Source organism: Thalassophryne amazonica, chromosome 2 (assembly GCF_902500255.1).
Source record: "Thalassophryne amazonica chromosome 2, fThaAma1.1, whole genome shotgun sequence".
In the NCBI taxonomy this organism is placed as follows: Eukaryota; Metazoa; Chordata; class Actinopteri; order Batrachoidiformes; family Batrachoididae; genus Thalassophryne; species Thalassophryne amazonica.
In genome coordinates this window covers 130330325-130346790 of record NC_047104.1, presented here as the reverse complement: position 1 = coordinate 130346790, position 16466 = coordinate 130330325, and the positions used below count along the sequence as shown (strand labels likewise).

General features: G+C 39.7%; 1 protein-coding gene across 3 annotated transcripts in view; it reads left to right on the top strand.

Moving 5' to 3' along the window:
• Positions 1 to 14448, top strand: part of LOC117530372 (troponin T, fast skeletal muscle isoforms-like) — a 38541-nt gene extending 24093 nt beyond the window's left edge. For all 3 annotated transcript variants that reach the window (XM_034193242.1, XM_034193238.1, XM_034193230.1), the window contains exons 5-10: positions 149 to 226; positions 4687 to 4803; positions 5005 to 5114; positions 6607 to 6697; positions 6960 to 7000; positions 14169 to 14448. In XM_034193242.1, coding sequence (XP_034049133.1) covers positions 149 to 226; positions 4687 to 4803; positions 5005 to 5114; positions 6607 to 6697; positions 6960 to 7000; positions 14169 to 14205 — 474 coding nt within the window. In that variant the 3' untranslated portion in view covers positions 14206 to 14448. The remainder of the gene's footprint in view (positions 1 to 148; positions 227 to 4686; positions 4804 to 5004; positions 5115 to 6606; positions 6698 to 6959; positions 7001 to 14168) is intronic.
• The last annotated feature ends 2018 nt before the right edge of the window (positions 14449 to 16466 follow it).

The window sequence follows — 16466 nt, the reverse complement described above, 5'->3', positions numbered from 1 at the left end:
AATAAAGCTCATCAGTCACACATTGGGGTTTCTGTGAGCTCAATAACTGCTGGTTTCAAAGAGACGACATCAGTGCCAACTGATGGGAATACAATTTAAAAACCACAGCACCAGTTTGATTTGTGCACCTTTTGGTTTGTGTGTTCAGGAGAAACGTCGCTCTGAGCGAGCCGAACAGCAGAGAATTCGTGCCGAGAAGGATAAGGAGCGGCAGGCGAGGCGTGAGGTACGCAGTAGAATTACACAAGTACCGATTCACTTGGATCACTGAGCCTGACCCTGTGACTAAGATGTGATCTCCGTTAACCTGGAACCTTTTGATCCTCAACCTGCTGGTAACACCAGACGCTGCGCATGAATGAAAATGACATCTGCTACTCCTCTACAAATGACCTGTAGAATATTATTAAAACACACCCCAGTCTATGTGCTTCGACTTTAACAAGCAGCTGGTAGACGTTCCATAACTTATTATGATGCATGATGCAGTAGCACCACATTTCAAAAATACATGCGTCTGATAGCCTGGTGTGAATATATGCATTTTCTTCCTCTTTATGTTGCATTCTTAGATAGATGCAACTAATACATTCATTCATTCATTGTCTATACCTGCTTAATCCAATCAAGGGTCACAGAAGGGGTGGTGCTGGAGTCTTTCCCAGCAGTCATAGGCTGTGAGGTGGGATACACCCTGGACAGGACACCATTCACACACACACTCACACGTACAGTCAATTTAAAGTTGCCACTTGCAAATAATACATATCACCCAAAAATATAGCATGTCTTTATTTAAACATTTAGAGATATTTTTAATAAGAAAAACAAGTCAAACATTTGGACACATATAGGTGAGTTCAGCACTCAAAGACTTCATGGCTGACAATGTTTTAATCATGTTTCAATATGATCAGGATTATTACAGAAACTGAACTTATCCTTTGAAATCTGTTTTCATAAATTTGATTTTAATAGTGTGCCGCAACCAACTCAGTGGGTCCTAAAAGTCAGCATATTGTGGTTGCTAGTCATGCATATTTATGGTGCTCAGGATGTTCTATTTTTACATTCTGTCACATCTTGTGAATCATGGAAGGGGTAATAATAATAATGATGATAATGACCTGTGAAGAGGGACTGTCACGGAACCAGGCTATAAAGCCCCCTCGCTGTGAATGACATCATGAAGTAATGTTAAGCAGTTTATTACTGAACTATAACAGGCTTTGGTCATAAACACAGTATGCAGTACAAAACAGAGGGCAGGATTTGCAATTAGGCAGGAGTAACAAGATAGAGGCCAGGATAAGCTCAGGACACTGGTTACAGGTTATCTGGTTACAGTCTTTCTGAAACACAACAGTTGGATAAATAATATTTAGAGCCAAAAGTCAAAAATTCAAGGGCACCCTAAAAAAAATAAATAACAGTCTTCACAAGGGCACTGCAGGAGGGATTTTTGGGAAGTATACAGCAGGTCATGAACATAGAAACAGCCCAGTTAAGGTGGCAGTGTCCATAAGCACTTTCATAGGTCAGAATACACCACAAAAGTGTAAACACAGGAGTAAATGGAACACTATGATGTTCATGTAGGAACACTGGAGATAAAACTCACTAGGAAACACTGGGGGACTGAGGAGAAAATAGCTGTACTTAAGACATTAAGCCAAAACTCAGAGGTGGAGAAATCTAGCAAGGGTCAAGAACATGAGAATATCTAATACTGCTAACAGTCATGGGGAAACACTACACTCTAAAAAGGAACTGCTGTCTCAACTAGAAAAATTGATGTAACAATTTGCATAGATTTTTTGAAAGGAGCTGTTGGGTTACAGCTTTATCATTTTGAACGTTTTCTTTTCTTTTTTGGAGTGAGCATTTTTATTGGAGCAGTCTGAAAATTGACTGGAGCGAGAAGCGATAATGAATGGAGCAGACTGCTGTAACTGAGCTCCACTGAAACTTACGTGGCGTCAAAAGTCACAGATGTAACGCACACCCAGAATCCGATCACACTGAATCACATTTCAAACCACCTATGAATTCTGTTCCCCATCACAAGTGTAACACAAAACTGTTTGAAGCATTTTTAATGTCAGACATGGATTGGGTTGGCATCTCAACAACTGTGTGATTTGGAAACCAAAAACAGCAGAAACGGCAGCCTATCAATGAGTGTGAGGCATATTCTACTTCTGCATCAAAATTAAATACTGAAACTACAAGGGAACGTGTAAGAGTCTACAACTTCCCCTGGACGGGACGCCAGTTACGTCCCCAGTGAAGGCTGGTAGCATTTACAACTGGGTGGGCTGGGACAATGGAGATAAAATGTTGTCTCCAAGCGCACACAAAAAGTGCCCCATTTCCATGCCCCATCACAAACTCATAGATATGTTATGGTTAGAGTTAGGAAAAAGGGACGATTATAAATAGCAAAATAAAAAAAATAAAAAATGTGACATGAAAATTGGCACTTTTCGTGACCGGGGCACAAAAAAAAAAAGTGAGACTGGTCTGGTCTACCTTTCCATAGTGTGCCTTAATTGAGAGAGTGGCGACATAACGAGTCGAAAAAAACAGTCACATGACTCATGGTGCCATCTTGGGTTCAAAATAGCGTCCACTGTTAATCTAGCTGCATGTAAATCCAGCTATTTTATTTATTCGCTGAAAATGACAGGTTGTTGGGCATTTGGATGCACAAATAGACACAACAAGGCCTTCAAGACGTACAGATTCCCTTCAGATCCGAACAGAAGAAAAATTTGGGAAAATAAAGTCAGCTGTGTGGGATGGAAGCGACTTCATCAAAGCTTTGAGAGGTAAATTTATTCTTCAGTCCCATGTACAGTAAAACTCACCTAAACCATCATTGTATAAACCAGATATTTACAGTCACCGGACAAAAATAGTCCCAAAGTTTTTGTATTGTCCATCTAAGAAACACCGTATATAACGGATTTTGTACAACGGATTTTCACTCACATCGGATAAAATGTCCCATCCAGTCACAATGTATTTCCATTAAACCCCTCACATGTGGGACCGGAGTCATTTCTGTGATTAAAAGACCGACCTTTTTTTTTTTTCCACACCATGTTCAGACTTGAAGCAGTTAAATCAGACACAGCAAAAGGCTGTACTTTGACACTTTGCTGCTTTCAATCCTTCATCTGCCATCATGTTCTAACAGTTTTTACAGTGCGCACACTGATTACAAATGGATCAGAAAAGTCTGCACATTTACAACACGAAGTCAGAAAAAGATGAAATTGTACAACTTATTGGAGGTGATGATTGTAGAACGAAAAGCTTGTTGAGGGTCAAATTAGTCCAGAATAAAGAATAATCCAGAGATGGAGAACTTTAATGGCCCAGTCACACGGCACACCACGATTCCCGAACGAAGGGAAAAAGTAAAAAAGTCACAGTTCGTTGAGAAAAGGTGGACGAAAGAGCTTTATCACCGAATAGCCTGCGAAGCAAGAGCGCAAAAGGGATGGAAGAGGAACTTAACAAAACTGAAGCTCACGATCTTGATGCTTTAAACGACATGCGCCTGGAGCCACAGCTGGAGCAGTGTGTGTCTGCATCTCTGTGTTCCAGGACTCGGCGCTGGGACACAGCCCATAGTGCCTGAGTCCTAGAGAAACTGCAAACAGAAGCTGTGGAGATCTATGTGCACGTCGGTGGACCCACCTGCTTTGGTTCCTCGTCCAGAACAAAAGAGGGATCATCTCCTCATCATCAGAATCCTCACTGTCTGTCGACACGCTGCGCACTCCGTCTTGCTCCAATTTAAAGAAAAACCCTCTGGTGTGCCGTGGTCACTGCTGTATCACTGTATTACGTTACAAAAACTGAACAAACAATTAAAAAACACCAAGAACGACAGCAAAACGAAATACGGACGAATTGAGGTTTTCGTTGCCCTTTGTTCAAATTTTTTGACAGTTTAAAAATCCTGACAAAGCGCCAGCTGCAGGAACAAAGCTGCGTGAAGGTTAAATGATGCCAACGAAAGTCCTGATTTCTTTGTTCATTCGGGCTTCATTGCCCTTCGTTAAGTGCCGTGTGACTGGGCCATAAAACTGTCACGCACGTCAACATCATGTCACAGAGTTACAGAGCTGCAGCTGGATAAATCAGGCTTTAAATTAATTAAATAAATCATCAGAAATTGTAAATTTATGTAAATTTGATATCTTAACTATGTTTATATTTATTTTGATAGCACCTGTATCTGGATGTGTTGCTGTATGTGATTAAATGATTTTAAAAAATGTTGAAAACATTAAAGGGTTATTCAATAGTTCAGTGCAGTTGGACCCAAAATGGCTCCATGTTCTGAGTTGACACCACTCTCTCAATTAAGGCACTCAACCTAACCCTAACCCTAACCCTCCAGACCACCCCCCCTCCCCCCGTCACCCCACATTTTTTGCCCCTGTCACAAAATGAATTTTTGACCCTGTCAAGAAAAGCGCCCCCATTTTCATGCGCCCCTCACAAACCCATAGATTAAGGTATTTTTCATAATGCCGCCATGAACTGCCGTGAGACTGGGTTAGCATAAAACTCTTCACGAGCACTCACAGTAACAAAACATTAAAGAAGTACCCTTTCGTCTGAACCTCTTCCTTTATTTTCTCTAACGTTTTGACACTTGTCTGACAGGCTGAGAGGCTCAGAAAGGAGGAGGCTGAAGCCCAAAGAAAGGCTGACGATGATCACAAGAAGAAGATAGCTCTGTCCAGCATGGGATCAGGAGGGTTCACCAGCCAAATGCAAAGGGTAGATAAACATCAGTGCCTTTGTCACCATCATGATTTCCCAAATTTTTTTGAGCCTAACACAAAGTAAGCATTCACATTTTTCATACGTGCTATAAAAACAGCTAATTTCTTCTTCATTAAGACGCTTGAGCTTCCAGAACATGGTAGCTTGTTATAAATGAGTTGTTCTGGAGCTGATTTGCTGGCTGCACATTTCCAGCTTGACCAGAGGAGAGGGAAGAAGCAGACTGAAAGAGAAAAGAAGAAGAAGGTTCTGGCAGAAAGATGCAAACCTCTGAACACTGAAAATTTCAACGAGGACATGCTGAGGTGACATACAGAATGCAAACCTGTTTTACACAACACTTTTATCATGTGTATGTTTTTTAATTCTCCACACTGAAACAGCAAAAGATATGAGTCCCAAACCCACAAGTCTTTGTGCAACAGTTTTTAATTTAGATAACATTTTACTCCTTGAAGGACACATTATGTCCTTTCACTCTTCTTAAATAAGACATTGGCATTCTTCAAAGCCAACGTGATACAAACAACTCTACTAAAACAATAAGTAGAAGGCGCATTCAGAGAGTGCAACACCCACATCACATTTATGCAAATTCATTCTTTGATTCAGTGATACAGTAACATGTGGTTCTGTGTGACTTCGGCATTTGATCAAGTGTTAAATAATTCTAACTTTGATTTTGAGGGTCGCCCACATTTAAAGATCATGTGACCAATAACAAGGTGATATATTAGTTCATATGAACAAGGTTGGGTAGGATTACTTTGAAAGAATACATGTGGATTACATGTATGTATGTACATACATTTGGATTACTTGTAATCTGATTACTTTTGGATTACATTTCAAAGTAAGTAGTCCTACCCAACCCTCCATATGAGTGTTTAAGAGTAACCACAGGCATATTTTTAACTTACTCCTTGAAAGAACCATTGTATTGTACATAACAAGGGGGAGAAGAAGTAAGTCCCGTAAAGGACCTGAGGCCCATCAGGCACATGCTTAACACCCCAACCCCACCCACCCCCCCAATACCACGAGGCATGTAAAGTCGACAACTTCCCCTGGATGAGACGCCAGTCCGGTGCAGGTCACGTCCCCAGTGAAGGCTGGTACCATTTACAACTGGGTGGACTGGGACAACAGAGATAAAGTAGTTTCTCCAAGCACACAAATGGAATTGCACCTTGATCTGTACATTGGTAGTCCCTCTCTCTGCACTGTACATAAGTATTTGGTTAAATTTTGACCTTGGCCTGTGATCTTGACTTCTGAACAATTTTCACAAAATCAAATAATTTTGTCATTGAATGGTCCTCCTTTATACCATCAAGTTTGGTCCAAATTGGATCAAAATTGTTCAAGTTATTTTATTCCACCATGGACAAATGGAAAGACACAGGGGTCAGAAAACACCAAGGATAGCTGTAAATATCTGAGCAATACCATACAGTACATCGTTCTAGTTTCCTTCCTCGACTTGGACATGGAGTCATTGGGTTCAGTATCTTCCTCGAGGACACAAATTCCCAGCCACACCTGGGAACTGAACCTGTCACATAGTGGAAACCTGCTCGAGCAACGCTATTGTTACCCTCTGAGTGTCTGGAGAGTTGTGCAAGAAGTGAACATGTGTGTGCTCATAGTTATGAGCAGGATCTGAATTTCACAAAGCTGAAGAGGAAAGAGGATTTAAAATTTAAGTTATGAGTGAAAAGAGAACAGCGACACTGTAAAAACAATGTGGCTCTCAGCTGCAGACAGCACTGAATATGAGCTCTTTCATTTTGTCAGGGAAAAGGCAAAGGAGCTTTGGGATTGGCTGCACAGCTTGGAAGAAATTAAGTACGACGACGAAGAGAAGCTGAAGCGACAGAGATATGAGGTTAGACATGTGCGCACACCAACTGAAGTAAGACTGTTGAAGTGCTCTGTGATGTGATGGAGCGCCCTCTGCTGGTAAAAAGCAAGTCAGCTTTGGCCACACCAGATCACACGCAGTTTGGAAGCATTAAAAACATTTATAGAGATGAGGAATTTCTTCCTGAAATTTCACATTTACAAGGCTTTATTTGATTTCTTTAGCTTGTTCATCTTGCAGCTTTAAAGTTGAACTTCAAAATATATAATTTTGCTCTGTGTTTCAGGTCATTTCTCTGAGAAACCGCATTGACGAGATGCAGAAACAGTAAGTGAATCCACCTGAACCCCAGAGAAAAAGACCATTTGAACTTTACTTTAAAAGCGTACCGCCTTTAGGTTTTTTTAAGATTTAAGTCAGAAAAAGAATTTTCTTTGTCACCATTTTAATTTTATTTAATTAGCCTTTAAATAGGGGATTCTTAATATGACATTGCCATCAAAATTCACATCGTCTACCAAAAAATTCTAAATAGATCCCCTGAAGGGAAAATTTTCAAAAGAACATATGGCCATGAACTATGTTCGGTAGCGACCGTAGCAGTGTCATAGATCATGTGGGGGCTTCCCCTGACTTGTGTGAGGGTTGCTGGGAAGCACATCGCGACAGCCAATCAGAATAGAGAGGCACACTGACGTCAACTGGCTGGCAGACCAAACAAAATGAACAAAGATAGTGGAAAACCCCCTACAACAGCTTATTTCTGTATTAATCAAATATGTTTTTCATATATTTTTTAAAGGTTAGTGAGAAATAAATACTTCAAAATCTAAAAATGCTGTTTTTGAAACCAGATAACATCTCTGAAGTGATTAACAAGACATCTCACACATATTAAGGTAACTTTGGGTAATTTCAAAACCTCATGCACACGCACTTCCTCCTGCAGACAGAATTAAATGGAAAATAAAATATTTGTTGTGGAATTCCACACAGGTAAATATGTTCTCTTCATTGAAATGAGCTGTAATTTTGTAACATGTTACAAAAATAATTCAACATTATAATGCTTGGGTTTCAGTAGAAATTAAATTTTGTCCATTTTGTGAAATTTAAAAGGCTGTCCAGCTTTAAAGTTAATAGAATAATAATAGAATAAGTATTTCAGTGGTCTCCTTAAAAAGAAAAAAATTAATAAGCAACAACACAACTCGTTGCATTTTGTGCTTCAAGACGTTGATTAGATTGAAGCTGCGTTCACATGTCAAGTTAAAAACGTACATCGCGTGGTCTCTGAGTCCTCTGATGTGTGCACAAAGTCACAGAAAGTAGCTTCCATTGGCTTTTCAAAACAACAGAAACCCTTCAGCTCTGTGCAAATCAGATGAAAGCTGTTCTAAGTGCTGAAACCAAACTACCATGGCATTCAGTGGAGGCATTCCTCTGCCACAGCTGAACAATCATAGCTCTGTGTAGTTTTTCTGTACAAAATGATCAAAACTAAAAAAAACATCCTGGTGAGAACCCTGTATTTGTTTCAGAAATCTAGTGGATTAGAATTTAGATAACGATCATGAAAATAAATTCCGTCTAAGATATCTAATCGTGCTATCAGAATAATGATTACTTTATTAGCAAACTAGAAAAATTAAGAGAAAATATGTATAATCTGAGTAATATTAAATCCTATCTACTGATAAGAAATAAAATTATGAATAAGAAAAACATCAGGTTTAAATTTGAAGACGTAAGTATAAATAAGGTAAAGGATTACGTGCCTTAACTAAAGCACTCCCTCTGCTGAATCACCTCTAAATTATTTACACATTATTCACTTTGTGTGTTTTTAGGAATCCGCTAGCTTAGCGCAGCTACTAGCTCTTAGCCGGTTTAGCATGGCGGCTTCTCGTGTCTCTCCCGCACTTTTCTGCTCTGGGTGTGAAATGTTTAGTTATTCCTCGGCCTCCTTTAGCAGTAATGGTACTTGTAATAAGTGTAGCTTATTCGTAGCTTTGGAGGCCAGGCTGGGCGAATTGGAGACTCGGCTCTGCACCGTGGAAAATTCTACAGCTAGCCAGGCCCCTGTAGTCGGTGCGGACCAAGGTAGCTTAGCTGCCGTTAGTTTCCCTCTGGCAGAGCCCGAGCAGCCGGGAAAGCAGGCCGACTGGGTGACTGTGAGGAGGAAGCGTAGTTCTAAACAGAAGCCCCGTGTACACCGCCAACCCGTTCATATTTCTAACCATTTTTCCCCACTCGGCGACACACCCGCCGAGGATCAAACTCTGGTTATTGGCGACTCTGTTTTGAGAAATGTGAAGTTAGCGACACCAGCAACCATAGTCAATTGTCTTCCGGGGGCCAGAGCAGGCGACATTGAAGGAAATTTGAAACTGCTGACTAAGGCTAAGCGTAAATTTGGTAAGATTGTAATTCACGTCGGCAGTAATGACACCCGGTTACGCCAATCGGAGGTCACTAAAATTAACATTGAATCGGTGTGTAACTTTGCAAAAACAATGTCGGACTCTGTAGTTTTCTCTGGGCCCCTCCCCAATCGGACCGGGAGTGACATGTTTAGCCGCATGTTCTCCTTGAATTGCTGGCTGTCTGAGTGGTGTCCAAAAAATGAGGTGGGCTTCATAGATAATTGGCAAAGCTTCTGGGGAAAACCTGGTCTTGTTAGGAGAGACGACATCCATCCCACTTTAGATGGAGCAGCTCTCATTTCTAGAAATCTGGCCAATTTTCTTAAATCCTCCAAACCGTGACTATCCAGGGTTGGGACCAGGAAGCAGAGTTGTAGTCTTACACACCTCTCTGCAGCTTCTCTCCCCCTGCCATCCCCTCATTACCCCATCCCCGTAGAGACGGTGCCTGTTCCCAGACCACCAATAACCAGCAAAAATCTATTTAAGCATAAAAATTCAAAAAGAAAAAATAATATAGCACCTTCAACTGCACCACAGACTAAAACAGTTAAATGTGGTCTATTAAACATTAGGTCTCTCTCTTCTAAGTCCCTGTTAGTAAATGATATAATAATTGATCAACATATTGATTTATTCTGCCTTACAGAAACCTGGTTACAGCAGGATGAATATGTTAGTTTAAATGAGTCAACACCCCCGAGTCACACTAACTGCCAGAACGCTCGTAGCACGGGCCGAGGGGGAGGATTAGCAGCAATCTTCCATTCCAGCTTATTAATTAATCAAAAACCCAGACAGAGCTTTAATTCATTTGAAAGCTTGACTCTTAGTCTTGTCCATCCAAATTGGAAGTCCCAAAAACCAGTTTTATTTGTTGTTATCTATCGTCCTCCTGGTCGTTACTGTGAGTTTCTCTGTGAATTTTCAGAACTTTTGTCTGACTTAGTGCTTAGCTCAGATAAGATAATTATAGTGGGCGATTTTAACATCCACACAGATGCTGAGAATGACAGCCTCAACACTGGAATGGAAATTGAAGACTTAACAGTATTCCCTGAAAACTCCCTTCTGTCTGATCATTTCTTAATAACATTTACATTTACTCTGATGGACTACCCAGCAGTGGGGAATAAGTTTCATTACACTAGAAGTCTTTCAGAAAGCACTGTAACTAGGTTTAAGGATATGATTCCTTCTTTATGTTCTCTAACGCCATATACCAACACAGTGCAGAGTAGCTACCTAAACTCTGTAAGTGAGATAGAGTATCTCATCAATAGTTTTACATCCTCATTGAAGACAACTTTGGATGCTGTAGCTCCTCTGAAAAAGAGAGCTTTAAATCAGAAGTGCCTGACTCCGTGGTATAACTCACAAACTTGCAGCTTAAAGCAGATAACCCGTAAGTTGGAGAGGAAATGGCGTCTCACTAATTTAGAAGATCTTCACTTAGCCTGGAAAAAGAGTCTGTTGCTCTATAAAAAAGCCCTCCGTAAAGCTAGGACATCTTACTACTCATCACTAATTGAAGAAAATAAGAACAACCCCAGGTTTCTTTTCAGCACTGTAGCCAGGCTGACAAAGAGTCAGAGCTCTATTGAGCCGAGTATTCCTTTAAATTTAACTAGTAATGACTTCATGACTTTCTTTGCTAATAAAATTTTAACTATTAGAGAAAAAATTACTCATAACCATCCCAAAGACGTATCGTTATCTTTGGCTGCTTTCAGTGATGCCGGTATTTGGATAGACTCTTTCTCTCAGATTGTTCTGTCTGAGTTATTTTCATTAGTTACTTCATCCAAACCATCAACATGTCTATTAGACCCCATTCCTACCAGGCTGCTCAAGGAAGCCCTACCATTATTTAATGCTTCGATCTTAAATATGATCAGTCTATCTTTGTTAGTTGGTTATGTACCACAGGCTTTTAAGGTGGCAGTAATTAAACCATTACTTAAAAAGCCATCACTTGACCCAGCTATCTTAGCTAATTATAGGCCAATCTCCAACCTTCCTTTTCTTTCAAAAATTCTTGAAAGGGTAGTTGTAAAACAGCTAACTGATCATCTGCAGAGGAATGGTCCATTTGAAGAGTTTCAGTCAGGTTTTAGAATTCATCATAGTACAGAAACAGCATTAGTGAAGGTTACAAATGATTTTCTTATGGCCTCGGACAGTGGACTCATCTCTGTGCTTGTTCTGTTAGACTTCAGTGCTGCTTTTGATACTGTTGACCATAAAAATTTATTACAGAGATTAGAGCATGCCATAGGTGTTACAAATGATCTTCTTATGGCCTCAGACAGTGGACTCATCTTTGTGCTTGTTCTGTTAGACCTCAGTGCTGCTTTTGATACTGTTGACCATAAAATGTTATTACAGAGATTAGAGCATGCCATAGGTATTAAAGGCACTGCGCTGCAGTGGTTTGAATCATATTTATCTAATAGATTACAATTTGTTCATGTAAATGGGGAATCTTCTTCACAGACTAAGGTTAATTATGGAGTTCCACAAGGTTCTGTGCTAGGACCAATTTTATTCACTTTATACATGCTTCCCTTAGGCAGTATTATTAGACGGCATTGCTTAAATTTTCATTGTTACGCAGATGATACCCAGCTTTATCTATCCATGAAGCCAGAGGACACACACCAATTAGCTAAACTGCAGGATTGTCTTACAGACATAAAGACATGGATGACCTCTAATTTCCTGCTTTTAAACTCAGATAAAACTGAAGTTATTGTACTTGGCCCCACAAATCTTAGAAACATGGTGTCTAACCAGATCCTTACTCTGGATGGCATTACCCTGACCTCTAGTAATACTGTGAGAAATCTTGGAGTCATTTTTGATCAGGATATGTCATTCAAAGCGCATATTAAACAAATATGTAGGACTGCTTTTTTGCATTTACGCAATATCTCTAAAATTAGAAAGGTCTCGTCTCAGAGTGATGCTGAAAAACTAATTCATGCATTTATTTCCTCTTATTTCCTCTAATTACTGATTTTCAGCATGCATATAGAAAGAGTCACTCCACTGCCACAGCGTTGACTCAGATGTCTGATGATTGGCTCAGAGAGGTTGAAAAGAAGAATATAGTCAGAACTGTGTTTCTTGATTTCTCTTCTTTCGTGTTTGTATCATTGATCATGATTTGTTATTGGAAAAACTTGGTTACGGTTTTGAGCTATCTGCTCTTACTTTGGTTTTATAGTTATTTATCTAACAGGACACAGACAGTGTTTTTTAATGACAGTTTTTCTGGCACCAGAAGTGTTGTATGTGGAATGCCACAAGGGAGTTGCCTCAGTCCACTACTATTTACAATTTTCACAAATGATTTACCATATATTTTTTATAAAGTCAGTATAGTGATGTATGCAGATGATTCAACTATTTATACATCTGCAAGTTCGCATAATGATTTAGAAGTTGTTTTAAATATGGAACTGCATAAGGTAGTTGACTGGTTACGTCCAATAATCTAGTGTTAAATACAGTAAAGACTAACTGTATGATTATTGGCTCTAGTCATGTTATGAAAAATCCTGTATTAAACATTAACATTAATAATATGAGAATAAATCAAGTATATGAGACTAAGCTGCTGGGTGTTATTGTAGATTCAAATTTATCATGGAAAAAAATCATATAAATAATATTTTCTTAAAAATGGGCAGGGGTATATCGATTATGAGAAGACATGCAAGGTTTTTAAGTTGTCTAACATTGAATTATGCTATTAAAACATTATTATTAGTATATCCGGACTATTGCCCGGCAGTTTGGTCAAATGCCTCTGGAGAAATTATACATAAATTACAGATTATTCAAAATAGGGCTGCTCGTATAGAACTTAAGTGCAGTTATAGGACTAGCATCATTATAATGCATAAAAATTTAAACATGGCTATTAGTTAAAGATAGACTTTTATATTCACTGATTATTTTTACTGGTAAGATTATTGTCACTATGTTACCTTGTATTTTGTTTAGGAATTTTTCTTTCAGTTCAGAAAATCATAGATACATAACTAGACATGCCGTAGTGAGAAACTTTACGCTACCCGTGGCCAGAACTAATGCCATAAAAAACACAGTCATATTCAGCGGTATGAAGGAATGGAATTTATTACCCGACTGCATTAAACTCATTTCAAATGAATGTTTTTTAAGGAGCGTCTAAGGCTGCATCTGTTGGTATGATAAGCATTCTGGGTTTTGACCTTTGATCACATATAGACATTTTTTTTTATAGACTGACCATGTGTGATGATTAATTTAATTAGATTGGAATTTGTTTTTTTTATTCCGTCTTTTTATATATATTTTTGAATGTATTTTGATTTGTGTTTGTAAACTTGCGTGGACCCCAGGAAGAGTAGCTGCAGCTAATGGGGATCCAAATAAATAAACAAATAAACAAACACTTCAGTGTAAAGCTTAAAAAAAATGTGTTCAGGTTCTTTCAAACACTGTAATATTTTTACACTTTTTCTGTTAAAAAATTTTTTTTTTCTTAGAATATTATTGATAAAAACTTTTTTTTCTGTAGGTCCATGAGAGGACACTATACCCAGAAAAAAAATATATATTTTACGCTTCTTAGTCTTGAAAGTATCATGTCACAGGGCGGCTCATAGCCCATGACAAGAAGAGGGGAGGCGAGGTTTTGGCCAAACAAAAGGATTTTATTGTAAATAATAATTAACTTTAAACAAGAAATAAAGACAATGAGGTGTAACGTGTCAATATGTAACATGTATGCAATGCATGGGTGCGTGAACATGTATGTGCAAATATGACTGAGTGTAAAACCAAACCAACAAGATCTGGGGGAAAAAAGGTGATACCTACAAGAGTCAGCAGAGAGAGAGAATGTTGCTGGAGCTCTGCTTTAATAATGAGCCCCAGGTGACTCCAGTTAGACACGGCCGCCTCTGCCTGCAGGAGGAACCGCTCCTGCAGGGCAGAGGAGAGGCCATGACAATCATTAAGTATCATTACGTGTTACTGGGCAGGTCTGACTCTGTTTTGCATTTTGCACTTTGCAGCAGCAAGAAGGGAGCTGCAAGTCGCCGCAGAAAGTGAGCGTCTCCTCGATGCCAGTCAGGCCGGACACGGAGGAGCAGCAACCCGGAGCCTGACCGTATCCACAGCTTCAGAATCAAACCGTCAGCTGGATATCTTACTACCTGAGAGAAAAGTTTGGATGACTTTAGCTCCAACAAATAAAGGAATGTTTTCCAGCAGTGTTTGTGTAAATATCATGTGAGGCCAATTCAATAACGTGCCACATTCAGTTCAATAAAAAAAATACATCATTCTCAAACCGCTGTGATGAAGTTTGAGTTATCTGTTGGATAGACAGATGGATATATCTTCTTAAGTCTACAGTATAGCTATCTAAAGCAATGATGTGTTCTTAAACAGCAACTCCAGGGCCTTCCTTGATCAACACTGAGGAGAAAAAGTTCAAATTCTGTCTTACAAATAAACTTTAGAATGTGTGCAAGTACAAAAAATAAAAATCTGTATTTATCAAACTTGTGCATGCCAGTCTGGTGCATATCAGTAATTTGTCCCACATGTTCTAAATCATCAGGCTCATGCACATTTGTGGACATTTGCATTCAGAAACATCCTCAATTAACCATATATGGTAATAAAACATCCAATTAAGGCCCTGTCACACCCAGACGATTTAGTCAGTGTATGCCAGTTGTATTTAAAAAAAAAGGCTGGCATACGCTGGCATACTTCTAATAAGTTATGGGTAAGTTTTTTAATGTGTTCCTCACCAGAATGATGGCTGAGGCTGAGAGAGCGAAGAAATGTGAAACAAAGCTCAAGGTGTTTCCTGCTGAAGGTTGAAGCCACACAAAAGCTGCCATTTAGTTGGATACGATACATTTTATTGTCCCTTCCGGGAAATTTGTCTTGGACTCCAAAAGCTGCACAAATAAAACTGCCATGGCATAATTATATAACTCATGAATGTTGCACATAACTTAATACACACACCAATATTGCACACACCCCTTTTGCACAGCAGTCACACAGACGGTTCATGCATATTGCACATATCCCTAATACACACATCCATACTGCACATACCCCTAGTGCACAGCCGTCTCCCACATAGGATTAAAAGGAAAATGCTGACAATATCGTGAATGACTTCTTTGTCTTTCGGCTGTTCCCATTAGGGGTCGCCACAGCAGATCAATCGTTTGCAAACAAGAAAGGACTCAGAGCTGATCCTTGGTGTAATCCCACCTCCACCTTGAATGAGTCTGTCATTCCAACTGCGCATCTCACCGCTGTCACACTATTCTTGTACATGTCCTGCACTACCCTAACATACTTCTCTGCCACTCCAGACTTCCTCATACAATGCCACAACTCTTCTCTTGGCACCCTATCATAAGTTTTTTCTAAGTCCACAAACACACAATGTAACTCTTTCTGTCCTCTGTACTTTTCCAACAGTATTCTCAGAGCAAACATTGCATCTGTAGTGCTCTTTCTCGGCATGAAACCATATTGCTGCTCACAGATCTTCACCTGTTTTCTAAGCCTAGCTTCTACTACTCTTTCCCATAACTTCATGCTGTGGCTGATCAGCTTTATGCCTCTGTAGTTACTGCAGCTCTGCACATCACCCTTGTTCTTGAAAATAGGAACCAGCACACTTCGTCTCCACTCCTCAGGCATCCTCTCACTTTCCAAGATTTTATTAAACAATCTGGTTAGAAACTCTACTGCCATCTCTCCTAGACATTTCCATGCCTCCATTGGAATGTCATCTGGACCAACTGCCTTTCCACTCTTCATCCTCTTCATAGCAGCCCTCACTTCTTCCTTGCTAATCTCTTTTACTTCCTGATTTACTCTCGCCACATCATCCAGCCTTTTCTCTCGCTCATTTTTTTTATTCATCAACTCTTCAAAATATTCCCTCCAGCTTCTCAGCACACACTCCTCACTTGTCAGCACATTACCATGTGCATCTTTTACCATCCTAACCTGCTGCACATCCTTTCCAGCTCTGTCCCTTTGTCTGGCCAATTGGTACAAGTCCTTTTCTCCTTCCTTAGTATTCAACTTCTTGTACAGCTCACAATATGCCTTTTCCTTTGCTTTTGCCACTTCTCTTCTCACCTTACGCCGCATCTCCTTGTACTCCTGTCTACTTTCTTCATCTCTCCGACTATCCCAAAACTTTTTTGCCAACCTCTTTCTCCTTATGCTTTCCTGGACCTCTTCATTCCACCACCAAGTCTCCTTGTCTTCCTTCCACTGTCCAGATGTCATACCCAGTACTGCCCTAGCTGTCTCCCTCACCACAT